This window comes from Falco peregrinus, chromosome 4, assembly GCF_023634155.1.
Source record: "Falco peregrinus isolate bFalPer1 chromosome 4, bFalPer1.pri, whole genome shotgun sequence".
Taxonomy (NCBI): domain Eukaryota; kingdom Metazoa; phylum Chordata; class Aves; order Falconiformes; family Falconidae; genus Falco; species Falco peregrinus.
In genome coordinates this window covers 103,607,906-103,635,713 of record NC_073724.1, presented here as the reverse complement: position 1 = coordinate 103,635,713, position 27,808 = coordinate 103,607,906, and the positions used below count along the sequence as shown (strand labels likewise).

The following is a 27,808-nucleotide window of genomic DNA, read 5'->3' as shown; positions in this document are numbered from 1 at the left end:
GTGCTGTGTGGGTGTTGGTGCTGCAACGGGTGTCGGTGTTGTGCGGGGGTGTTGGTGCGGTGGGGGTGTTAGTGCCGTGAGGAGTGTTGGTGCCACGAGGGTGTCGGTGCCGTGGGGGTGTCGGTGCCATGAGGGTGTCGGTGCCATGAGGGGTGTTGGTGCCGTGCGTATGTCGGTGCCGGGGGGGGTACGGGGTGCTCGGGGCGTGGTACCGAGGCGCGGGTCCGCGATGGGGGCGCGCGCAGCCGGGAGGTGAGGGCGCCGGGGGTGGCTGCGGGTGACTCGGTGTGGGCACGCCGGCCACGGCGTGTCGGCGAGGATGGGGACGCGGGGGAAGGGGCTGGCTGCGGCGGCGGGGGTCGGCCGGGGCGCGGGGCGTTTTAGGGGGCAGGGGGCACGGGCCGGTCCCGGCGGCCGGGGGTGGAGGAGCGCGGGGGGCGAGGCGGGCCGGGCAGGGGCGGGGCGCGGCGGGGCCGCTCGGGGGCCGGGGGCGACGCGCGGAGCCGGGCGCGCTGGCTGCAACGCGGGGGGCACCGGTGCCTGCGGGGCCTGGGCGGGGGCCGCCCCCTCCGCCCCCTCCGCCGCCGGGGGCCGTGCGGGGCGGCGGCGAGCGGGCCCGGCCGCGCCGCCTGACGTCACCGGCCGGGGCGGCTATAGGCTGCGGGCGGCGCTCCCCGAAGCGGCGGCGGCTCCGCTCTGCGCGCTCACTCCGCGCTGCCGCAGCCCCCAGCGCCCGCGGCGCCTGGGCGCTCCCTCGCTGCCTCCGCCGGCGCAGGTAAGGGCTCCGGGGCGGGCACCGGCACGGCGGGGCGCGTCCCCGCCCGGCTTCGGCAGCCTACCCCTGCCGCGGTGCGAGGCTCTGGCAGCCGCGCCGCCGCTCCCTCCGTCCCTCCCTTCCCGCGGCAACTAGTTGGGCTGAGCAGCCGGGCGGCGCTGCCCGGGATGCCGAGCAACGCGCGAAGCCGGTGTGGCGGCGCCCCGCCGCCGTCCCGGTCCCGCCGCCGCTCAGCCGCCCCCCGGCGGGGAGCCGGGGCCGCTCGGGGCGCTGCCGTGGCGGGGCGCAGGGAGGAGGCTGCCGCAGCCGGCGGCGCCGTGTTTTGGGGCGGGGGGCGCAGCGCAGGGTGGGTGCCTCGGAGCGCTGATGTGTCCGGCTCCCTTTGCAGGCTGCTCTGTCACTTTAGAGCGAGCGTGGGGCTGAGTCGGCAGCATCCCGGGCATTTCCAGCGAGCGCCCGCCAGCAGCCCGGCGCCGACTGAAATTTAGGCGTCTTCGGAGAGGGGAGGAAGATCCTCATCTTCCGAAGCCTCCTCAATGAGTGCCAAGCTCTCCAAGGAGTTGAGGCTGTCCCTGCCACCTTGTCTCCTGAACAGGACATCCGCCACTTTAAACGCCAGCAGCACCTGCATCACGCAAGTGGGTCAACTCTTCCAGTCCTTCTCATCCACGCTGGTTTTAATTGTCCTGGTCACCCTCATCTTCTGCCTGATTCTCCTCTCCCTCACCACCTTCCACATCCACAAGAGGAAGATGAAGAAGCGGAAAATGCAAAAGGCTCAGGAGGAGTATGAACGGGACCACTGCACCCGCAGCAGCAATAGCAGCAGCCAGCACCCTGGGACGGGGGTGCAGGGAGAGGCACCCCAAGGAAGAGACAGCCGGCTGGGAAGACCCCCCCAGGACTTGGAGATCCAGCGCCCCTCTCCCCCTGCAGCCCCGAGCTGTCAGCCAGCACGGGCTTGTTTGGACACAGCTGGTGTGGGGCTCCTGCAGACGGTGATTTTGTCTTGATGGTTTGGGGGAGACCTCACGAAGGCACTGGTTGGTGTTTGTAAATACCCGAGTGATTAATCTAGTCCTGAAGAAGAAGAAAACATTGCTAATTCAAACGAACGAACAAGCCCATGATCCAAGCGCATGACAGATCACATCGCGTTTCTCATTGACTGTGTGAGGAAAGGATGCGTCTTTTTACTGGAGAAGGAGCTGCTTGCAGCTCCAAATATCAAGTCATCCACCTGAAGGAGAGGGTCAGGGGTGGGGAGTCCCTTTTCCCTGGACATCATTACTCCAGGGACCAGGACAACCCACTCTCTCGGGATTCCTGCTGCGCCTTGTGTCACCATTGCATGGCGTGGGTTGGGGCTTGAGTGAGTGGCGTGGGGGGAGAGGCAGGTCTGGCGGGTGCCTTAGGACCCCCTGTCCCCTTGGAGCAGGGTGACAGTCCACCCTGATCTCTCCTTTTGTGCTAGAACCTATGCCCCTGTCCCACCCCTCTCGCTCCTTCCCAGGAACTGGATATTGTTTTGTGTAGAAATGGCCACCCTCGTTCGGGCTTAACTGCAGGTGCCCTCCTGGCCCCATGGCCCCATGCCCCCCAGCTGCAGCACTGAGCCTCCCACTGGGGGGATGCAGCCAGCTGTCTGCACAGAGCAATGCCCGAGCTTTCCTCTCCCCTCAGCTCCCTTCATCTTCAAATGCCCCACCCCCCATCCCCATGCCATGAAGCCTGAGACCCAAACCCAGTACCGTTTTGTGGCAGGGTGAGGTGATGTGCAGTAACTTGCCCATCCTCTCCCAGGGGAGGTTGTCCTTGTACCTCCTGTTGGTCCTGAAACAATCCAGTTCTGCACCAGGCACCCCGCACTGAATGCCTGCATTTACAGCTTCGCCTCCCAGCAAGGAATCCTGCAGCAGTACAGAGCTGGCTTATACTTTTTTAGGCTGATACATATTTTTAACCCTCCTAATCTAGAAGACAGTTAGGGACACTCAATTTTCTCGCCTTTCCCCTCTTGGGGAACAAACCATGCAGTTGTGCAAAATGTCCACTCCTAAACCCTGGCAAATACTTATTTCAAAAGTGGCTGGTGTAGTGTCTCCCTAGCAAGGACCGTGAGTTTTTTTGTCTGAGGATGGCAGGTGTGAGTGGCTGCCTGGTGCTGTGTGTGCTGGAGGAAGCAGCGTCGGGTACAGAAAAGTGATCAAATCAATGACCATTACTTGAAGGTGCCTTAACAGAGTGCCATATCCCAACTTTGAAACATCTTGTGTGGTATCATAGCCGAGGCAGCCCTCTACTGTGCGTATTAACATCTAAGAAATACAGCAAAGAAAAAGTGATCCCGATGGATTTCTTCTGCTGCTGCTTTTTTTTTTTTTTCTCCCCTCTATACAGGCATTCAAAGTGATCTGAGGAGATAGTATAGTCCACAGTTTTTAATATTGTGTATCCGCTTATTCGCTCTGTTGTATTCTGCCTCCCAGGGTGGCTGTTAGGCTAGAAAAACCCGAGGCTCGCACATCAGGAGGTCAGGGGCCCTAAGCCGGGAGTGAATGCCATTAACCAATTTAAAATGGGGGAAAAAGGGTGGCAGAAGTACTCCATAATCGTGTAATAGCCCCACAATGCAGTGGTTTCACGGCAGTGTTTCTGTTTCCCAGTTTTATCCCTTTCCAGTCTTGCCTGTCCTGATGGGAAATTGCTGTTGAGTTTGGATCTGAGCCTCCAGCGTTTTAGGCAAGTACTGTATCATCCAGCTTATGGAGCTGCTCTACCAGCTGAGGTTAGTGTGGCAAGAGTACCTGTGACAGAGTGGTGTTTTGCACATTGCAGTTTGATGGGAGCGATGGCTGAGTCTCACCACCAGCCAGTACGATCAGATGCTAATGGCTACTTCGTTGTTGCTGGGCAAGGAAATTGGCTTTGTTTTGTTCCCCCTGATAAAGGATGCATGAACTTTTGTGTTTAACCTCCTTATGCAACTGCAGCACAGTATTGCACCACAGGGAATAGATTTAGGAGAATGAAGAGTGTTCAGTGAACAGTAATGGAGCTTCCTGATCGTTGATCTCCACTAAACAGAGAGATATTACTTTTCCCTTTATTTTGTGCCTTTAAAAAAACCCCAACAACAACCCACAAAAAAACAGCGTATAATTTCAAGTTTTATAAAAGCAATAAGATGTTCCAAATCACTCCAGTGCATTTCTGGTTGATGATTCCACTTCTTTAGTGTCTGAAGTCAGATACTCTTTCTTCTGCCTTATGCACTCAAGGCATGCAATAATTCCCCAGAAGTGTACTGCTTGTCACATCTCATTGCAGTTATAAAATTGCCCTATTTTTGAAGAAAAAAAAAAGATGGAGATATATATATATATATATCTTTATATATATTATGGATATACAGGTATATATATTATTTATACAGTCTCATGACACTAAAAGTAGTGGAAAAAATGTAACTAGGATTAAAATATGTTATCATGTAAAACTCTATCCTCTGTTAATTAGCTTTGATTTAATATTTTAATCTCTGTATTTATGTAAATCTGTGTAAATTGTCGTCTATAAGTAAAATTTCATACTGACTTTAATTTTCTCAGAACTGTGAGCTTCTTGTGGTGTCATTTAAGATATTTTTATTTCTAAAGTTAAGTTGTGCAAGATATGAAAAGTTATAAATTCCTATTATCACACAGAAATACTGCAATAAGGTTCATGCGTATTCCCAATGCACAATCCTATCTTGAAGTATTGCAAGCTTATGAGGTTTAATTGAACAGTCTCAGGAGATCTAGCTGATACAAGCAGGACACGTAGGTTTTCATTTTCATGAAACAATAAGCAATCTAGGGAATAGATGTGGATTTTTAAAACAGAGTTTATGCTTGGAGGGTCTGTCAAATCAATTGCTTCAAAACCCTACAGCTACAGCTAAACTTCTGCACTTAGCATTCAGTATTAATAAGGCTGATGCTTCTTTACCCTCCCCCCTCCTATTTAAACTAGAAAAGTGTAGGAAATTGTTCATATTTCTAAAGCATACATTTTCAGCTAACTGTGAAATTGCCCAAAGGGTTTTGAATATACATATTTTATGCAAGTGTAATATCTATGTATCTGTATCCACATATTTAAATATTTTTGTGTAACCTTTTCTACGATATTTGATAGAGCTGCCGGGTAAACGCTTGTACCATTCTCTTACGTAAGGAAGGATTTATAACCCCTTGATGCGGACATTCTTTTTCCTGTGAATTTGCACTGGTTTGGCAAGTTATGATGGAGACTGAGCAGCTGAGTGCTGGCTGCTGAAAGCCCAGACAGTCTTTCCTCTGCTAAGGGACGTGTCCTCTGGCTGGATTTTCCTGGTTCTGAGTTGGAGCCGGTTGCCCACTAGCATCCCGCATGTGTAAGAACAACATGTGATGCTCAACAGTTCCTGCACAGTCCAGCCGTTGTTCTGTGGAAGAAGCATGACAGCAGTGACTTGTTTTGTAGATTCTAAGTGAGAACTGAGAGCCTGCCGGGTGACGTGGTGGCAGTGCTGGGGCTGGATCAGAGAGTCGGCAATGCCTCGTCCTGTGCTCCCATCCTTGGAGCCTGCTGCTGCCCCATGGCTTCCTCCAGGTCCTGCTGGCATCAACACGAGTGGCTTCCACTGACTGCCAAGAGACTTGGATCCTGTCTGTAGTCCACACAGAGGGTGACAGCTCTCTACATCACCACCACTGGCCCTGCTCTGCACCCATCCAGACAGCGTCCATGGGGATGGAAGCCACTGCATCCCGTGAGGGCTGGGATGCTTCAGCTTGGCAGCACGGGGGAACCTGTGCTGCTACTGTCAGCTCTGCTTCTATGGACTGAGGCATTTAGGTTTCTACATGGATCCTATGCGGATCATGGACAGGGAATGTCATTTCATTAAAATGTGTCATTCCAGCATTTTTTTCCGTGGGGGTTTGTCTACTGCAAATGTGGTCTCAGATGCAATTTGCAGGCTGTCCATCCAGACATGTTTTAGCTTTTGATACATCTATCTCAGACATATATCTGTATATATAGAGATATATTTTGAAAGAAATGCTGGACAAAAAGGAAAAGAACAGGGACCCCACAACATGGACAAAACTGTCCTATGACTGAAAACTCGGTTTGGTTTTTTTTGCTTTTATTTTTAGTTAATTTTAAAGGCTACCGTCTTTAATGTAAATAGCAAGTTACTCTGTGATTAATGTTTTCCATAGCATTTCTGAGTAGCTATCTTGTTTCTGGAAAGCTATGTCCAGTGTTACGAAGCAACTGTGCTTTTCTTCTATTGTTATGAATATGAGTGAAGCTTTTATGTAGGGAGGAAAAAGAACATGATTTGACTCTTTAGACAGGACTGAATTATTTTAAATCCAGTTGTAGGATTTGGTTGATTTTTTTTTTTCCTAGTGGTTATTCTCTCTGCACGTTTGTATTTTTTCTATGGGTACTTCAAACCCTACATTTTAATAAGTATGCAAGATATGAAGGGAAACGTGAAAAATTAAGTAGGAAACATTCTTTTTCTTCTTTTATGTAAATAGAATTTATAATGACTTAGATACCATTTCATTACATTTCTCATCTATATAGAAGTTGGCATGACTCATATACAAACCTTTAATAACGCTTTTGATTATGTTAGAAATTAGAACTACTTTTATCCAGGACTGACTTTCTCACCTCTTTCTGGTATCTAATTCTTTTTTTTTTTTTTTCTCTGAAGCCAAGTTTTCCATCTGATGATTGCTAAATAAATTTCTAGTAGAACAGAGCCTCCTTCTGTTTTTAGTCTTTTACGTGTAGGTTTCTGCTCTGAATCCAGCCAGTGCCATAGTGTAGAAAATGTGTCACAAACTTGCAAGAACTGGATGGTGTTTGAGCCTTGAGGAGAGAGGTGACTGTCTGACAAGCAAACAGGTGAAATGCCTGGCAGTGGTTATAGTCAGTTTTCCCATTTGGAGTTGTGGAAGTGAAGCCTCCCCATCCCCTGGATGGACCAAGGTGAAGGGTGACCCATCCCAGCCACAGCAGAAACAAGTATCAATCTCCTTCCTGATACTGTTGCTCTAAATCACCATTTTCTACGTGACATTAGATCTCATTTCTGTAAATCATATGTAATATATTTCTTATTCAAATCAAGAAAGTGTTCATTGCTTCATTGGTACTAAATGTTCTCTGTGGATAACTAGAAGAATTCATTTTCCAACCCTTTTAACCCAATACCTTCACAAGCATCAATTTTGTATGAGTAAGGAAATAAATAAATATTTGGATCAGAACACTGTCAGTAAAAATTGCCTTTATTTATATAATCCGGTGTTCCAGTTGGCTTTTCTTTGTTGTTTTCCTCCTTGAAATGGAGCAATGTAATTCATTCATTATTTTACTTTTCTGAAGAGGACAAAGAATTTGAAGCAAGCAGGTTTTGTTGATTTCACAGTAATACCTTGTCCTCTGTTTTCCAGACTCCCTCTAATCAAACAAAATTTTAACCTAATATCTTCTGAAAGAACTCACATATAACAGGTAGATTTCTTTTCTTTTATGGTTTTAGCTTTGCTCGCTACACAGTCAATGACAAAGTACAGGTTAAAACTTTTCAAACATCTTGTGATGTAAAAATAATAAAGTATCCTAGGGGATTATGAGTACTGTAAATAAGAGGTAGGCATAGAAAGTTAGAAGGAGAAAATATTATCTTTATAATACAATAAAAGCAGCATGTGCTGGAAGATGAATTCATGGTGTCACTCACGCGTTGTGAGACTCTCAGCTTCCAAACTATTTATGCAGTAAGTGCTACATAGCTTATCTATTAAACCAAGACATGGAACCTGCAAACATACAGCCCTGAAATGAATAAATTAAGTGTCATAGACATTAAAAAAATACTGATACCATAATACAAATGAAAAGAGTTTTTATGCTAACCACCTGCCTTGGATTATTTGAGTGCTTACATTTGGCAGCGAGGTCCAAGTGGTATACTGCACAGCTGGGAGATGGATGGATGGGCACGATTGAACAGCCACACCGAGAGGCTCAATTTATTTTTAAGGTGAAGTGGAATATGTATTATGAAGGAAAGCCAAGACAACTAATGTTTATTTTACCATTTCATCACTCATAACACTTTTTTTTCAGCGCAGAAAACAGCCTTGCGTGGTTTTGAGCAGAGTGATGACTAAGATAATAAGAATATAGGAAAAAAACAATTCTTGGGAGTAAACCCATCACTAATGAAATTAATGGTATAACCTCCCTGAATTCAGTGGGGCCTGGACTATTGGACTATGCCTAAGTTGATACCAAATCTCACTCCCTGCTGGCTGTCCACCCCTTGCCAGTGTCATCAGTCTTGATTTCTGCAGTTCGTATTTCTAGGGAACATGGATTTCTCTTGTCTTTTTATTTGTACTCCATACCCAGCTGGGGTATGTGCCCACCCAGTATGTGGGGGACAGCGGAGGATGACCTGGGGATTACCTACATGTGACATGTTCATGCTTGCTTTTCTTTAGCTTTCGTTGTGTCCCACTATTGCCTCTGAATCTGACTCCCCGCTAGAGAGCCTGATAGTCTTTCCATAGAACGGACTGTGTTGGGCAGGCTTGTTTCTTCCTTCCAGTGGGCAATCTCAGTTTGTCTGACATTAGAAAAATCTTCCTTCTATCAGTTGGTTTGATTTCTGTAAAGATACTGTAGGACTTCGCCCTCACTGATCTAGCATTGTCACACGTTTACCCATAGCCCAGCCATAAATATGGTATCAAAATCTTTGCAACAAGGCAGAAGTTTTTGAGAAGTGTTGGACTTCAAACAGTCTGAGAAATCCCGGAGCACTTCCCGACATGGTCCATTGGCTCTGGAACAACATCACATTTCCTAATTAAGCTGCCAGCCCTAGACCAGAGGCTGAAACTGCTGACAAATCATCATTCTTTCATATCAAGAACACCACTGTAAGGAAAAATACCAGTTGCTACAGAGGAGAGACTAAATAAATGAGAGGATGTGGGGATAATATGGGCATTAATATGCAAATATATATGTAAAACCTGTGAGACAGACAAGGTCAACTGAATGTCTAGTAACAACTGACCACCCTGTCCACATTTTTGTCTTTTAAATCAGATTATCACAATCCATTCTTTTACTTGTGATCTTGAATGCTATTAGACTATATGCTTTAACTTTGTTGCTCAGCTAGAACAATCACTGAGCTTCTGCTTCTCTGTGAATGCCAGCTGGACTGTTTAAAGTGTGTTTGTTTTCATTATAGAAGTACAGTTTCTATTAAACCATCCTTTTGACAAGCCTCACCAATAGCGTAGGGGAGCCTTCACTTCCAGCACATGTTAGAACTCGTTCAGTCTGGCAGCACTGATGTGTAAAGGAGGACGACTGTCCAGCTGATCATATGGGGTCACTGCAAAGATCTGTAAACAATGATTGCATTTGAACAGAGAGTAAGAAACGTGTAAACCCTGAGACACCCATCACTTTTTGCCTACCTACAATGAAGCAAGTTCAAAATATCTCTGCTCACCACTTGAGTTGTTCTGGATTTATATACCTCTAGAACTGAGCTGACTATATGGGCCATTACCTATCTGACAGAGCTTTTCTAAAGTCAGTTCCTCCTAGGGTAAAGGGATGATGAAGAACCTGGTGGAGGAGTGGGAAAGGTAGCTGAAATATGACAGATGGGTTGTAGTATTACTGTTTGCCTAGTGCTGTAGCCATACTGCAGGGGTAAGGGCAGGTTCCTTAGGCTGGTATGCTTACAAGTGGGAAAAAGTAACAGTACCACACAACTCTTGGCATCAGATCTGGGTGTAATGTCTTCTATGAATGAAAACTTCAGATATTACAGCTTCCAGAGAGAGAATGCTATGCTCCTTTTAGGCCTCTTCTGTTTCTTTTCAGAAGATTTGGTCTAATGTTCTGGAAGCAGAATCTCAAATTATGTCAAAATAAAGTGAGCAACATGACGCTGTAATCCATGTGAGAAAGCTGCGCTTCTTGGAGACACCAGGCTGACAAATCTATCTGTTTGTAGCCCGGGGATTTCACCACCAGAGAGACTCATGCTTCTTCTCTGCTGATGTGCACCAGCAGTTGCAGCGAGCAGCCAGGGGGAGGAACTGGGATTCCCTGAGCACACAGTCCTCATTCAGCTCCTTCAGACTGATGGCAGTGAACTGGCAACAGCAATAGCTGTCAACAGGAAAATGGAGAGAAAACACACACTTCCCATCATGTAAGGCATGGAAAAAAACCAACCTTTAGTCACACAAAGATCTTGCTGAATTAGCACTGGTGATCTGGTAAGGAAAATCTCCAGGATTTACTTCACAGTACTTGCAGTAACTTCTCATCTTGAGGTTTCTGTTTGCTTTCCTGTCTTCTCTCCACTGCCAGCACTCTTCCAGACAGCTCTACCTAAATTCGGTGTTTGGTCTTCCCTTATTTATCTTACTCTGAAGCAAGTTACGGTACACTTGCACGGATGTATAGTGAATGAGTTAGTGGATCGCAAGGGAGCAACAACCGCTGGGAGGGCTATGGAGTGGCATCCCGCAGCGAGGGGAAGGATGCAGAGGCACTGAACTCTTCAGTACAGTTTTGCGAGGAAGGGCTTATGAGTGCCATTTATTCTATCTGGTGCTTAATATCCACATTGTGGACATCTGGGATTAAAATACAGGTAGCCTGCTGTGGCTGTGGAGCTTCACCTGGCTCTTGGGTACTGTCACAGCTCACTGCCACAATGTACACAGCCTTCTTCACACCCCATGGTGTCCAGCTGCATTAACTTGCTTTCTCCCTTTACCCTTTGAATGAGATCCTTCTTGTTTCCCCAAATATCCTCCTGCTCCCCTGTATGTCCAGCCCCACACAATGTCTGCAGCTCCCACCCCTGGTCTGGTCGGCTTGCACATGGCATGTATGCAGCTGTGTGGGTGCAGGTGAATTGATCAGTGTAGACCAGGTCCCACTTATCCCTGCCTTCCTCCATATGCAACTGTCAGCATGGGCTTGACCCCCAGCCTAACCACCCTCAGATCTCATAAGGAGTCAGCACCATTCAGCTCTCTGCTCTTCTGTCAAACGCAGGTGAAATGAGCCAATGGATGCAAAAACTGTTGGGGGAGGACAAATGACAGGCAGTTGGGCAGCGAATGCGCCTGCACAATGATGCAGGCGTTAGTGAAATAAGTTATTTTTCACATCTCATGAATTGTAAGTAAATTTCAAGACTTTTCTGGTGCCTGACTCATAGTTTTGAAATGTTTGGATTTGGCAGTGCTACCCAACAATATCTTTGAAGCCCATCTGTGCTGTTTATACGATCTTTCTTCAACCCCTAGGCATTGTCTGTTTCCTTTGATTTTCCAGACTGTAATCTTTTGAAGCAATAAATTAGGGGTTTGTTTGATAATTGTGATGGTTGTGTGAAGATTGTTTAGAAGGTGAATCACAGATTTCTAAGACTAAAAGGGGATCTGGAGGCATATAGCTACAAAATTATCTAGTCTGTCACAGACAGGATTTCAATCCAGTAATTCATGTCTCCTGCCTGGCAGGTCCAGTAGCACAGAAGCATTAATTTTTTAGGAAGAGAGTCGTAGGTGATTTCCAGCTTGCAGGTGCTGGTGAATCCAGTTCAGACTTTCCTAAGCTGCTTCAGTGATTACAAATGTAGCCTAAAAATAAAGGGTTTGTCCCTTCAAGGCAATATTTTTTAGTATGCAGAATGAAGTTAGCATATGCAGTAGTTATTAAGACACTGTTAAAAACAGACATCTGGCAAGGAAGGTAAGCCATCTGTGAAAACACAGTTCCTATTACATGTAATAACCCAAAGAAACCTCCATTATAAATTCACAGCTCTGGGAATGTAAGCAAAACAGTGTCCTGGGGGAAAAATATGGGAAAGTGTTACATATGCAACCATGTACCTACTCAGAAGGTGTCAGCGGAAATAAATGAGATGTTTGTGGTTGCTGTGGAATTTTGCCTTGCTAAAGCTATTTCTATAGATTTACCCTCCCCTTGCTTCATGCTTCCCCCTTATTCCAGTGTCTCTTTAGCAAAAAAATCTTATGCTGAACTTCCAAATATTTCTTTGCTTCTCACTAACAGCAAAGCAGGGTGAGGTTTTTTTGACCTGATACTCCATTGAGTGGATCAAGGGCTGGACCAAAATCCTACTGAAATTAATGGGAAGCTTATGTCCATTCCATTGGGATTTGGATTATATCAGAAATATTCCTGATGCACATCTCATAGTTTTTAGGGTCTAGTGTGCAACAGCCCTGACGTATTTGCAAGCTCAAATAGGTTTTTTACAGTTAAGTGTCTGAAAAGTATTTTGCTTGTAGCTTATACAAATTTATTTTCCAAAGAACACTTAAGGACATAGAATTGTCTCATTAGATTTCTTAAAATTAGAATTAAGCCTGCCATTTTATGACACTTTTTAGGCTAAATTACAGGGATCTGTCACTGCAGAGGAGAAACGAATAAAATGTAGTAATATAACCTCCTAAATTTATGGACAATTTCATTTTATCTAAGAGTACTCAGGTTTCTTCTCATGCTTCCTCCTATGAACAGTGCAGTGGTTGTAGTGCTAGCAATTGCAAATTTCTTTCATGGATTTAAAGGGTTTTGCAAAATAAACCCATCAGGCTCTAGGGCTCTGCTGCAAATGAAAGTCCCCTTCTTCCTCGCCTCTGAAGACAAAGTCACCTTGGTCCTGGTGACCAGGCAGAGGCCCAGCAGTAGTCAGTTTGAAAGCCTGGGTAAAAAGCATGATGCAGAAACTCAGGGTTTGCCAGGCTGATTGGATGTGGGATGGTGATTTTGGACTTGAATTGGCCCTCCTGAGAGGCCACCTATGGTCCACAGCTTCTTGCATTTCTATAAATATAAAAAATATATATGTATATAAAATTAGATGTGTATGTTGTATGTATCTGTGTATCATCCGTATACATATATATAGAAATTCTCACACACAGATTTTGGTCTCATGACTCTTCTGGAAGCCCAAGATTCACTTTAGAGTTAATGAAGTTTTCAGAAAAGTTTGGGGTTATTTGTTCTTTTCTAGCTGCTTTCATCTGTGTTCTCAGAAAAGAATCATCAGTTATTGAAAATTCTGGTTATTTGTAAGAGTATAAGCAAGTGGCATTAAAACAATTCTCTTCCAGCTTTAGCTCAGAGGTGATCTTCATTTTGGTTTGTCCTAAGAGAAAGAAAATATAATTCATACTGATCAATGATTATTTCCTAGGATATCCAGATAGAAACAAGGCAATGCACTGAAGCAAGCTGGCATTTTTCTTTTAATTGATAAATAATTCAGAAAACAGCCACAGGATAGTGCAGGAAACATGCCTTCTAGTGAAAGCCTAAAAAACTCAATCTGTTCTGCTTACTCAAGAAAAAGTTGAAAGGTGATTTGAGCACAGTCCTACATTGGCAAGATATTTTTCGTGGGGTGTAATTGGTTAGAACAGAATAAAATATCCTGATGTGACACAAATTGTGGAAGCTGCTGCTATGGTGTAATAGGGAGAATATTTTTTGATAATAGAGATAATGCATTGGGCTATGGTAGATCCTTATAATTTGAACTGCTTAAATTCTTGTGTTATTCTAAAATGTCATTACTTCTAAAGAAATTACAAGGTTGATGCCAAGATTTTTGGTTAATGATATTCCTCAGATGGATTTCTACAGGAGATAAAGACAAGACAATTATATCACTTTCCTTTAGCTTTCAATCTTGGATTGAATTTCAATTGTGGATCAATCAAGATCCACAAAAAACATTTTTCGTCATAAAATAGACTTTTTGTGTAAAGGACAGTATTTTTTTGCAGAAAAACACACAGAAACTGACAAAAAAAAAAAGAATTTCTACATTTTTATGTCACTTGTATTTTTGTTACATGGCTAGCATTTCCCAGAGGTGAGGGTTTCTCTTTGCTTTCTCATAGCACACCTTCATTACTGTATGACACATTCAACTGATGGAGGACTTTCAATACTCTTGACAAACACAGTTAGGTGCATAATGGTAAAGGTCACCTTGAACGAAACTCCAGTTCCCTCTCCTACACACTTCATTTCAAGAGGTGAATTGAAAAGTTAAAAAATGTGTAAAGAAGATAATTTTGGGAAAGAGAATATCACTGGATTAATTCAGCATTATCAACTATAATCAAGGTTGGTCATAAGCTGAAAATATTGTGGGGTTCACTAACAACCTTTCTATAGATCAAAGACCAAACTTTATATTTACTGGGTAGGAACAAGATAGCAGCCCTCTAGAAAGTCCTCTAGCAGCACTCTCTGTGCGCTCATGGGAATCTCCCAGAGCAGAGCAGTGGGATGTGTATGTATGCAGCTAGGGTTGAAGTTTTTATGCCAAGTTGTTGTCGTGGTTGTCTGGGCCCGAGGAGCCTGTGTTCTTTCTTTGCATGAAGCTTGTTGTACAGAGAGAAAAAGGTATTACCCAGCATCATACTGGAAGAAAATGGTCACCTGTCCTATAAAAGTGGACTTATTAGCACATATAGATTCATGGGGACTAAATTCAGTTGTCTGAAGAGAGTCATTAAGCATCTCGAGACTTTTGCTGCATCTTTTAACCTCATGGACAGATGCAGAAATTGCTTCCTAACTTCTGAGTGATGCAGGTCAGATTCAAAGAGCTAAAGCTCTGTACATGTTGGATGAAAGGAAGAAATTACTAAAAGACTCAAAGCCTTTGTGCAGTGGGGGTGTGCTGTTGAGTTGAAAGGAAGCTATGAAATGAAGAACAAAAGAAAAATGGGTGGGAAACTTCTTCCAGGCTTTTCTTTTCCTGATGATCTCTCTGAGCCACTGGTAGTGTCTCATGGCTGTGGGCAGAAGGAGCAGCAAGCGCTGGGTACTTGGGAAACACAACACGTCAGCTTCATTCTTAATGCACATTCAGAGTTAAGCAGAAACTAGGTGTGGGAATTTAGATATGCCTTTGGGACCTTTGCCTGCTTTAGCCACGTAAATCCTCTGTTGGATGTAGCCCAGTTAATACCGTAGGGGGCAAGACCCAAAAGTTGCAGTGTACAGGTCTTTTATTGGATCTAGCTTTAAAAATTTCCCTCACATTTTTTTCTAGTGAAAACCCTTTCCATCCCCACCCAATTCTATACTATAGCTACACTTACAAAAGAGTGGCTTATATCCTTGTGTAACCTCATATCCTAGCTCAGATTCCCTTCCAAAACAGATGTATTCACTCCCCACGGTTTTGTCTTGCTGTGCCTCCTTTCCAGATTCAAATCTATAACAAGTTTATACTGATGCGGTTAGCTATCTGTATAATTTAAACTATAAGCTCCTTGGGGTAGTGACTTTGTTCACGTGTACCAGGCACACAAACGGTGCTGTATAAACACAGAGGATATGCCACTAATTAGTAACAGCTCATTTCAGTTCCAAAGGTGACTTTTACAAGCAGGGGGCTATTTTAATACTGTTTGCTCCAAGGACTGTCTTCTATGTAATGCAAAATAAGAAGATCATTCCAAGTGTATGGAATTGTTTGTGACATTAATTCAGTCCCAGATGTGTTGAATTGTTCCAATATGGTAGGGTGAGAAGCTGAAACCATTGAAAATTAATATGGTAGGTTGTTAATGTGCTTGATTATAAGGGAATTAGAACACTCATTGAAATGTTGTCAGCTGAGTTTAATTTCCAGTGGATTTATTGAGCATGAAACTCATCGATGAGGTTGTATTGTCCTGGATTTTGCTTTCCCAGCAACATTGTATTTCCACTACAGTATTACCATTACAGGTGATATTCTTTGCTCACTGAAAACAGCAAAACATTTGTAAATGTCATTGTCCATGGCACAGTGATGTGCCCTTTTCAAGGCTCTTTTCTGTAATGAGAGTGACCTCAATTTCTGTCACTGCTCATAGATGACGGAGCTTGCAAACTGTCCGTTCTGCTGCAGAGTTGCCAGCAGTGGCAAAACTATCTGTACTTAGATGCAGAAGCATGCGGTGTGTTGCCTACCAAGGCACAGAGAAATGGCTACATTGGTCTTTAAATCACTTAATTAACTTAAGAAACACTGCACATTTTAGTAGGAATTGGAGGCAGGTGATACATTTACAGCTCAGGAGACTGAAGTCTCCAGTCAGCCCACATGGCTGCTGCAGCTTGTAGCTGCTGTGTGGAAACCAGCTGCCAGTACATCTGGTATTGTACAAGGACACCCATTTGTGTGGGTGAAGAAAAAGTTCAGATCTTCTGCTAAGGCCAGTTTGGGTTTACAGGTTTCTCATTTATCTCTGAGGCTCCTACCAACAAGCCACCTGCACTCACTATTGACCTGATTTTGAATCAGCTGTGGAGGGCTAGCACCACTGAGCCCTTGAGCTCTGCGGCTGTTATATTCAGCCTCGTGTTTTAGCACTGGTCATCTGGCAGAATGGTGAGATGCCTAAGAATGGGTGCTGTAAAAGCTGTTGGGCTGGATGAGACTTCCCAAGCTATCTAGCTGTAAATACTAAGAAGGGTTTAAAGCCACGTAAAATCAAGTATTCAGCCTAACTAGGAATCCTCAGGCACTTAAGAGGCTGATGACTGCCTGTGCTTGGCACCTGGGACCTATAGGCATGGGCTTTTCCTCAGATGTTGGGGTGATGTTGGAAGAGAATCCCAGACTTTGGAGAGCTAAGCTCAAATTCTTCCTCAGTCTATTGTGATTTTAAACCTTCATCTGGAAAAATAACTATCATGCTTAAGAGTATGCTGGGATGGGGGTTTCTCAGCTTTTTTTTTTTTTTTTTTTTTTTTTTTCTGATTATTCCTTATTTTGCATGGATTGATTTAATATATTCTGACCTGGAATGGAAATTCAAGCAGAGTATTTTATTGTTTGAATAGAAGTTCTGAGCTCTTTTTACTGCTGCTTCTTCTGAGAGATAGTGGATTATGTTGGACAGGTAGAACACAGGGGATTTTATCTTCCTGTATGGAAGTGAAGTATTGGTGTCCCTTATGAAATGCCTGTTGGAAACGTTAGGTGATGACAGGTATTAGTATAGCTCCTGTAAGGCAGACATGAAGTAAAAAATGAGAGGAGCTGTCATGTTTGGGAGAGGTTGCTGGAGGTTTTCTTCTTTTGTAGTGGTTCTGGAGTCATCTGGGGGATTTGAAACTGGCTTGATGGGCTTTGTGTTTGTGATACATTACTGCTGTTTAAACCACGTTAGGGCTTCTAATGCTTATCTGCACTCTATACTGGACCACCAACTTTCTCCTTCGATGATTTTTTTTGTTTTGTCTTTTTGTCTCTCTCTATTGCATTTTACATTGATCATAGCTACAAACAGGATTTAAGACCAAGGGGAGCCAAATTCCTGTGGCATACTTTAGGTGTGTTGTGTCCTGCACTCATGAATAAACTGATTACTAAACTGTGGTTAGAAAGGAATTTTTCTCTAGGTGAGACTATCAGATTGTCAGGGTTGTCTTTGCCCTACTCTGCATAGCTGTGAAAGCCTGGCTGGCAGGTTTTTTTAACCACTTTTAAATCTTTTTTTTTTTTCCCTGTTATTCTAGGTCATTGGTGATCTACTTGCTCTCCTGTGTAACTGCAGCTTAAGGTTGATTTAAGGTGGTAGGGAGTACTCTATGGCTGAATTTAGCATACCCTTTTGACCTGGATAATCACTGTGTGGTTATCTGGGGTTGCAGGGGATGGGACTCAACAAACCAGGCCCACATTCTTCTTTTTTACCCTGATCCAGAAATATGAATTCAGGATCTTCAAATTCCAGAATATGGACCTGGTTGTCTCCTTTGCCAGCTGAATGCCTGTGATGTGAGATCTATGTGTAAAGAGTGCAAATGAGCAGGTAAGAAGGATGCCTCAACGTACTGGGCATATGAAATAAGTCTTGCCAGATAACTCTATCTCAACTAGGATGGTTCAGTGCATGCCCTATGGGAAACCCTATCTCAACTAGGATGGTACAGTGCATGCCCTATGGGAGATGCTAGGGGAAACCCACACCACTTAATCCCACACCACTGCACCATGAGGGAAATGTTTCATTCACTCCAATCAAAAAGGCATGATTTGGGCAGACTCTTCCATCTTTGCCATCTGCCCAGCCTTACGAAGGCAGACCAGGCAGTCACAATGAGAAAGTACAGTGCCTACCTCAAGAGACTGAGAAAGATGGTGGAGTGCCTTGAAAAGAGATAGATGAGGATCATGTCTGTCTTCTGCTGCTTCCCTCCCAAACCAGGCTCATGGATTGTTGGGGCTGGAGTTTCAGGTTTTTCCTTGGCCAATCTAATACTCATGTAATATTTCAGCACTTGAAGGCTGACAGGTCACTGGCCAAAGACTGACTCTGTCCCTCCAGGGTAGCAGACAGGACACTGTGTGGATCTTAGATGGGCAGAATAGCTCCTTGAGGGAGGTGTAAAGTCTGTGTGGTTGTTTTAGTATGTGTTAATTCTGTAAAAATCTTGGTTACTTCTGGAGAGGAAGTTGGTGTTTCTGTTATTCTTACTGTTTCCATTGTTCCTTGCTTCTTCACTTGGTCATTCACAGAAACTTCTGACTGTGACAAATACAAGAAAAACAGTGTAATTCCAGTTTCAGAGAACACCCTGCTCTTTTCACAGATAAAACTTCAGCTTCATTCCTTGAGATGCATCTGCATTGCGTGTTGGAGTCCTCCGGCAAGCTTCAGTCATGTGGCAACTCTCCCACCATTAAATCGTGTCCCTGAAGGGAGAGGGAGAGAGGTGAAGGTAGTCACAGTGGAGACAGGGATGGGAAGAGATGGAGGTGGGATGAGTAAATGGCCAACAAGCTTGTTCTCACAAACACACTGTAATTAAGACTAGAAGCACATGCAATAAAAATAGTTTCTCATGTAATGCTAAATACTACTATTTTACTCTAATTTTGATGACAAATTTTCTGTTTCACTGAACACTGTGTGGAAAGCTTCTTACAAATGAGCTCTTAAGTGCATCATGTAAAATTTGAGCATGCCAAAATAATCTGCTCATTTCAAAGGATCTGATGTACTGAGGCTTTTTCTTCCTAACTGCCCATGCAGTGCTTCAGATTGCTTATTAGAGCAGTTAGGCATATAGAATATTAATAAGAAATATCATGCTTTTCTATTAAATTAAACTGACAGTTTAAAATTCAAAGACTTTTTAGTATCTTATTTTATGAATTGTGGGCTGCTAATGGAGGAAACACATTCAAGGTGATTTTTAGATCATTTTTACAGGAAAACTACTGCTAAAGGACAAGAACTTGAATTGCTGCATTTCAGTACAATGTTAATGCAGATACTGTCCTGGATGGTCATAAAATGAGCATATTTATGAAGACAAGATTTCAGATTATTTCACTGTAACTGCCAAATTTAAAATCCGAATGGTAAACAAAGGAACTAGTTTCAGGCATTAAAAAAAAATCTGTTTTAAAAGGACAACTGTAATGAGGGCAAGTGTTCATAGATCTGTTCTGTATGCATGGATTTTCCATATGTTATAGAAGAGTATAACTAAGGGATAACAGAATATAGGCCAGGAAGAAATAACATCAGCTCATCAAGCCTGCTCCCCCTTCTCCTGCTGTACCAGAATAGGGGACCTGTCTTTCATCGGTGAGCAGTTCATTAATCACTGATCACATATCATCACACTTGGTCATTCTAATATAATGTATGAATTCTTCTATAATTAACACGAGTAAACTGCAGGGTTTCATAAAATTTGGAAGTGTATTTTTATATGCCTTTTTCAAGGACAGTGCAACAGCCCTTATTTGCAAGCGGCACTCAGCTTTGACAGGAATGTCCCTGAGGAACTGAAACCAATTTGTGAGGTGAAGTGTTACAGGTTCTTGTCAGAGCTGGTCAGTACAGTCATAAGATTTTCCTATTGTAGTTTTGGGGTCAGTGCAGATTCCTGCCAGCCTGGTGTGGTGGTTAAAAATTATAACTTATTTCATGAAGTCTGGACCACCTGAAAAAAAGTGTAGATTTTGCATAGCTTTGGAGGGCAAGGAAAACTGGTGGCATCACCTCAACCTTGTAGACAATAAGAGATGGGGACTCCCATTTGGGAGGAAAACCTGAGGTCACACTAAGACTGTGCAGATTTCAGGGGACTGCAAATTGAATTTGTGTTCCTTTAGAGCAGGGGTCTTCAAACTTTTTAAACAGGGGGCCTGCGCACGGATGAAGTGGCAGGCAGTCATCTGCGGCTGCTTGGTTTCTCTCCCCAACCCCCAGCGTGTGTGTGTGTGGGTGTTCTGTAAATACCGGGGGCCGGATTGAGGACCCTGGGGGGCCGTAGTTTGAGGACCCCTGCTTTAGAGGATAAGCCAAAGGTATAAAGACTCTTAACGTAAATGGAATTTCTCTGATCAGGTGTGATGCCTCTGTCTGTACACAACACACAGAGAGTGCATGTGTGTCTTAATATATCCCATGGTAGGCTCTAAAAGTATTAACTGAGTCTGAAGAATTGTACAGCCACTCTGCATAAGTTACACATTGCTTGACTTTTTCTCTGTAATCAGTGGGTTGCTGATCATGCTGCGTAGTTTCCATTGGGACTATATGAGATGCTGTGCAATAAAAGCCCCTAATCCTTTATAGTACCTTCACCTGAAGCTTGCTTTTCCTCCAAGTCACCTTCAGGCCATGGAGAGCTTTCAATCCTGAGTTCCCTCTGACTCTCACTTTGTTACTACCAAGAACTTTCCCAGTCAGCCCTCTCTGCCTACATCCTCTATGGGAAGAACCTTGGGAAAGTACAGTTCTTCTGATGAGCCCTGGTCCTCAGGGCATGGATTCATCTTGTCACATCTGGTTGTTGTATAAATACACAGACCATGTAGCAGAAAGTTCATAATCTAAGCAGAGAGAAGAGTTAAATGTGGGCAGAGAGACAGGACACGGAACTGGAAAGTCATCTGTCTGAAGTCACACAAATGATCAGTGCTAGCATTGGGAATAAAAGAATAACATCCTGGGCTCTCTGTACCGGTGATGCTAATTACCTGCCAAAGCTTTTGCAGATGGCTAAACATCAAGTACATTTTAAAATTAATTTTTCCACCAGAAATAGTTTTCCAGTCTCCTCAGGTTCTTATACTTCCCCTGATGCAGACTTCCTTTTTACCATCAAGTTGCAAAGTCTAGCTTATCTAACACAAGCACATGAAAACAAGCATGATGCCTAAAGAGAGGACCTGCAGACATGGGTGCCTCCTCCCTAAGGAAGTGCTGCAGTGAGATATCTGTTTGGATTGCTTTTGACTTCAGTTTTGTCTGTAGTCAGTGGAAGGAGATAACCATCAGAAGGACAACTCAGCCTCAGATTGGAGACAGTTTAAGTATATGCTGCAATTTAGGTGAGATGACTTTGGGCTCTGTCATAAGAAGGGTACTTTGCACCTCTGCACAGTGAAGAGAGAAGTGACCACTTCCAAAAAGTAGTGGATGCTTATCACAACAGAGTGTAAACGACTGGTAGATATGAAACATATTCATTGGCATTCTTTGCAAGTAAAAGAAAAATATTGAACACTGATGACGCCTTTTTCCCCCCCTCAAGATTTTGTCCTTCCTTAGTGGTGTAAGACAAAGGAAACAACCAACCAGTTCAGATCCACTTGGCCATAAAAAATTTGTGAACTGGTTGGAGCACTCATCTACTGAAAGGATCCTACATGTTTTCCCTTTTGTTTTCTTAAAATATTCAACATTGTCAATTGCTTTAAGTAATGATAAAACTGTTCCTGAAGCCTTCAGCATATTGGCTGCAAACCAGACCCAGTGGTGTCTTTGTTTCATGAAATGGCTGTGATTCAATGATAAACATAGCCAAAGGGGAACATTTTGGTCAAAGTATTTAAAAAAAAACCCCAGCATAGTGTTTCCAATTAGTTGAAATCTGCTTTAGTAGGACAAAGCAATATTTTCACAAAGGTTTTTTTCTAGCTATCCACTTTCTTTGGGACTTACAAGGGTGAGCTGAAGGACCCACTCTGTTCTTGACTGACCATTTAGAGTTAGAATCAAAATATTGTCAAGTGCTTTGAGCACGTTCAAGTCAAGAGGGATAGGAGGATTTGGGGTGTGCTCTGGTATGTTCTGACTGAGCTTGGCTGATATGGGCTGAAGCTGGAAAATACTGGATAACCCCAGGCACAGGAGGCTGTGGGGTCTCTGGAAGAAGGGGTGAGGACAGGGAAACCTTAGGGGCATTTGTGGCAAAGAAGAAAATCTGGGTTACTTGCACAACAGAAAGGAAGGTGGGGAGTGATGGGAAACATGGATATTTGAGAATGGGTGACAGAGAGCAGCACAGCAGCACTGATGGACCAAAGCAGAAGGAGTAGTGAGAGAATGGGACCATCCCACTTTTTCCACTTTTTTTTTTTTTTTTTTTTTTTTTTGGTGTGTTTTGGGGGGCGGGGAGGCAGGAAGGAGAGCAAAGCAGGCAGAAGGAGGTCATTACCATTCCATCCAAGACAGAGTGCTACTAACCCCCAAACCTCTCCCCTACTTCAGCCTGCTGCTGGTGCCCCCCTTACTGCCGCTGTCAGTCAAGCGCGAGCCTGTGCCCCTGCTGGCTGTGCACAAGGGCACGATCCGGGGTGGGCTGCAGGTGAGCTCTGGGATGCTCTGGCAGGGGACAACAGCTCAAGCCCTCTGTGCACAGTAAGGCGTTTGCTCAACCAGCCTGTGCTGAACAGGCACAGCATGGCCAAGACCCCTTTTATTCATTTCTCCCCCAGCTGCCTCAAGTGCAGCTCTTCCAAAGTGCAATGCAGAGGTGTTGATGCTGAGGGTGCAGTTTTGTTGTCCATTTGATGTGATTGAGCCACCTGCGCAGTTGTTTTTTTCTGGGTTTTCAGCGATCAGTTCCCTGATCTGACCTGCTGTGCATCCACACAACACCTTGTGCTGGCACAAGGGAGGGAACATGGTTGCTGTCAGAGGGCAGAACCATCCCTTTAGATAACAGTCCAGACTTAGGTCAGCTCAGCTGAGTTATGAAGCCAGAGCTGGATCTTGAAGGAAACAGAGCTGGCTTCATGGACACAATATGGATGTTAACTTCCATATGTGAAAATACTGTCCTCAACTACTTCCTATTTTAGTTTTGTCACACACATCATGGGGTTACTAACACTTCCCTATATAAGGGAAAGGTCAGGCATAGTTGATCAATGTTTGTGAAATACCAGGTGCTACAGAAATCGAGTAAGAATTACCATCTCAGCTTAGCTTTGAATAAGACACTTAGCAAAGCATTGAATTCCTGCGTATTATAACACTTAAGCTTTTCAAGCAACCCACTCATTGTGTGGCAGGTCATACTTTAATGCCAGAAATATTCAAAAAAACCTCAGGGAGATAGGTGCAGGCTTTTAAATGCACTTGCAGTGACTTGCCCCCCCAAGTTTACAATCTGTTTTTTGTGTATTCCTGGAGTGCTGAGCACAATGGATCTGTAATTGAACAGCATAACTTCTGTGTAGAAGCTAGTACAGTAAGTCATAAATAAAAGAAAAAATAAACTCAGGTTCCTAATGGCCTGCAGACAATGACACATTACAGTGCGGTAATACACAGTATGTAAAGTAGGGAAATTAGAGCCCTTCCTTCTCCCTATCTTCTGTTTTCCTCACAGGGGAAAAAAACTATATGGATTTTCATGTCTTATATCTGAAACACTGGGTTCACATTTTTTGTGGCAATGATTTAATTCAGTTCCTCTTAGAGATGATATCACATTGGTAGATATAGAAATCTCACCTGGTGAGGAGCTGCAGCTGTGAGGGAGGTATTGTGATGGTGTTTATAGACTAAAAGTATGAGCATGATTAGATTACATGAAATAGCATTTATTTTTATATGAAATGCTAAAAATGAGAGGAAACCTCCATTTGTTCCTATTTAATTTATTCTTCCTGCATGTTGAGCTCAGACTTTGGGTGACTTGGAGTGTGAAGGTAAAGTGATTATTAGCATGTAAAAGACAGTATGACAAACCAACATTACCATAGAACAAAAATAGAGGAAAGCCTATCTTGATCTTCAAGTCGAGATCCCTCCTATTGCAGGTAAACATGCCATTTCCTCGCTTCTGTGAGCATATCAAGATCAGTCAGTTTGCTGGTGAAAGCAATGGGGAGAAACAGAAAAACTGTAGCATTACTGAATGTTCCATTGTTCATTAAACCATCATTCATAATTTAATGGCAATGATTAGAACGGTTGGTAACAGGAGATTGCGAAACATGTCAAAACAGAAATGGCAGATAAAAGAAAATCTAAACAAAAAGCAAAATCACAGGCTTATATTTTTTTGCAATCCCACAGCATGGCTGTGGGATTTTTGTTCAGCTTCTTTCTTGCAGGTAGAATTTCTTAGATCTAAGCATATGAAAAATTGAAAGACTAATTTTATATTGTATTTAGAAAGGAATGGATTTATTTAATACTTAGACCTGCTGAAGAAAAACATTTGTCTAATCTAACCAATATACCAATAACCAATATAACCAATATGATCCCTTTTACATGGCTAAAACCTCTGGTGGAAGAATAGTTGAAATATGAATCCAGCAGCTCAGATTCAGGAAAGGAAATTAAGGAGTTCTTCGTGGCCTTCTGTTAGTCCCAACTGTTGCCTGGTAACTGTCTAAAAATTAACTGTGCATCACCTGGCTTCTAAGGACCGTGGCATCACTAGGAAACCTGGCATCTGCTGCATCTTACATTGAATAGCGGAACTTCATGGCTTGGTTGTTATGATTTTTTAACAAAGTCAGAAAGTTTTTCAGCTATGCAACTGAAATGCTTATGGATGCTTATGGTAAAGTCATTTAAAATATTATATAGACTAGAAAACAAACTTGTTTTAAGTTATGGAAATTTCATACAATCCATTTCTGCTGCTGCTATGTGGCATCCTACAGTTTCTTCTTTCTTTGGAAGGTGTAGATACTGCTTTTAATTTTTTTGATAGTATCTGTACTTTCTGAGCTTCACCCAAGCTTTGCACGAGACTAGGACCTCAAAACAAAATGCATTGACAGAAGCTGCGTTATGGATACTCCTGAAATAGAAATCTGGCAAGCATACCTAGATGATCAGTTGAACCTTGACCAGATTTGTAAAAGAAACTGGGTTCAGAAAGTTCCCAGGCTGCTTGATGCTCCATTTGGATCAGATTTTAGGGACAGTTTGTACCTGCTATCCCAATAGCAGTGCTGAGAAGACTATGAAGATTTGGATGGATATAAGTGGGAAATACGTGACGTAGTTATTTAACTGGGTGAAACCTGTGTTCTGCAAGTCATAGAATCATTTTGGTTGGAAAAGACCCGTAAGATCATTGAGTACAACCATAAATTATTCTATTGAACTGAGCAATTAACCTGGGTCTGCAAGCTGCTCCCCGTTTTATGCTTCTGACCACTGACCACTGAATCTGAAGGCACTGCTGCAAAACTTATTTCAGTGCACTGGAAAATCTGGTTGGAGGCAAGTTTTTTTTTTCCAAATTGTTCACTTACAGATGCTGTGTCAGGTTATTGTGTAGTATTCATCCTAACGTTAATTTTCCATGTTTACAGTGCTCTCCTTTGCAGAACCTCAGAGAGTCCTGCACACACCAGTTAATTAAGCTTCACAATACCCATGTGGATGCATTGTTTTATTGTCTTAATTGTACAAAAGGGAGAAGAGAAACACAGAGATATAAAGCAACCTAGCCAAGGTCACATTGTTAATTAACGTTAAAAGTTTATTTTAAAAAAGAAGGTAAGTACATTAAGAAGGTAAGTGAAGGTAAGCTTACTATTGCTGAGGTTTATTTGCTATCACAGAATTACTTGAAAACTTTTAAAATCAGGGATTTAATTTAGGTAAGTTCCTGAAGGGGGGGAGCAGAATCAGAGAGTGCTGACTTCCCTTGCTACAGATTTTACTCATCTCACCCGATACTAAAAAGATCATGACCCTCTTCCTGTACTGCACATGATCTGACTGAAGGTAGCAGCCTATAAGAAGACCAGATAAACCTATAGATAGGCACTATGTTAGAGTGTCATTGGGCACAGTGGCAGAGAAGGGAGTCCCAACAACCCCATTACAGGACGGATCCACGCTGTGTGCATGTGCAAGGAGGTCTGTCCAGCAGCTAGAGTGGGGCTGCAGACTCAGAGGCTCCTATATCCAGGTGCCAGGAACTGGGGACACTGGGATCCAGGGGCAACTACTGGGCAGACTGTGTGCCTGAGTCCAGCTGCTGGAGGGACCCACAGCATACATATTTATACATTTTCCTACTAACAGACGTCCACCCTGAGCATGCAGAGAGGGAAACAGCATAAGGCTGTTGCTGCTGAGTGTGTCTCTGTTCTGTGTGGCTGGCCAGATATATGTACATATGTGTTGTATACATGTGTGTGTGCTTATGGGAATACACACCCAGCCTTGCTGCTGGATGGACGTGGGGGCATGGGGCTGCAGCAGCCTCACCTCCACAGAGCTACTGATTCAGCAGCTCCTGACTAAACGCATACATCTGTGACATATCTAGATATGTATTTGTGTGTATATGTGCTTGTGTGTGTATGTGTGAGCCACAGTTTTGTTTGTGGGTCACTCAGTTACATTTTTTAGATGGGAAGAAGGGAGAAAACTGCAAATTAGGTGCATATGGAAAAGCCAATCAGCCATCTCTGTTGACTCCAAGGACCTCTATACACAGCTGAGCTATCTTTTATCCAAAAAGGTGTCATCAAACACAGCTGAGCTATCTTTTATACAAAAAGGTGGCATCAAAGGACTTAGGTAGTAATTTGTTTCAGGAAGGTCAAACACCAGCATGTGTGATCCTTCAGAAAGCTAAAAAAGCCTCATTCTGCAGCACTAGCAGCCAGTCTTTTATATAGCTTATAAAGCTTTCCAAGCACTGTTTTCTAGCATTGCAATTGACACTCATCTAAAATGCTTGGAGAGGAAAAACTCCTGTCAGCAAGGTTTTTCTAACATCAAACCTTCAAAAGCAAGCTAACTGAACGTTTTTATATTTTCAGGCTTGCTCTTCATGTTCAGGACAAGGAGCATGTTGGAAACAAAATGAATGTAACTTTTTTTTTCTTTGAAGGAGAATGGAAATCCAAATTGTGCACATTCTTGCATCTTTCAAATCGCTAGCTGTGAGGTTAAAACTCAATAATCGTTTTGAAGTTGGTAATCCTGTGTGTACCCGTACAAGCTCTTTTTTTATGTATTCTTTCCACAAAACCACTGATGACAATCTATGTGATAGATAAATTGCACCCCACTCATTTTGATTACAGCTTTCCATTTCTCTTTTGGAATGACTGCCCCAGTATTTTCACATGAGTGAACTAAAGGGCTGGAAAAGACAAACAGCTAAGGGGAAAATAACAAAGCAACAGAAAAGGTAACTTTAAATTGATGTACTGAGTGAAGAAGGGTCATCCCCCATCACTGTGTCAGCTACTGTGGAGACTGACTTGAAACAGTTCCAGAAGAAAAAAACACCAGGCCATTTCATACTGGTTCTGTGCTGTGGGCAAAGTTCTTGTTTACTAAGTAAAGCTCTAGATTTACATCCCCTTTAGGACTTCTCTGTGTTGCCACAGTCCATAAGTACATAGAGTAAGGCCTTCATAACACAAGATCTTTTGAAAATGAGAATAAGACTTGTTACGAGACTGATTCAGATGAACCAGTTACTGTCAGAAAAAAAAAGAGTATCCCAAGGTCACACACCAAATCCTAGGACTGAGCTGTTAGAAGATAATCAATTGGTAAAAAACTGAGTAGAGCAGCTGTGCAACACAGGCCTGTGGGGCCGTGTCATGATGTC

The 27,808-nt window shown here is 43.4% G+C and overlaps 1 protein-coding gene across 1 annotated transcript; it reads left to right on the top strand.

Annotated features, from left to right (window-relative positions):
• The first annotated feature begins 606 nt into the window (after positions 1–606).
• Positions 607–7,098, top strand: C4H11orf87 (chromosome 4 C11orf87 homolog). The gene is made up of 2 exons (XM_055803064.1): positions 607–775; positions 1,164–7,098. The coding sequence occupies exon 2, from the start codon at positions 1,312–1,314 to the stop codon at positions 1,786–1,788; it is 477 nt and encodes a 158-aa protein (XP_055659039.1). The 5' UTR covers positions 607–775; positions 1,164–1,311; the 3' UTR covers positions 1,789–7,098.
• The last annotated feature ends 20,710 nt before the right edge of the window (positions 7,099–27,808 follow it).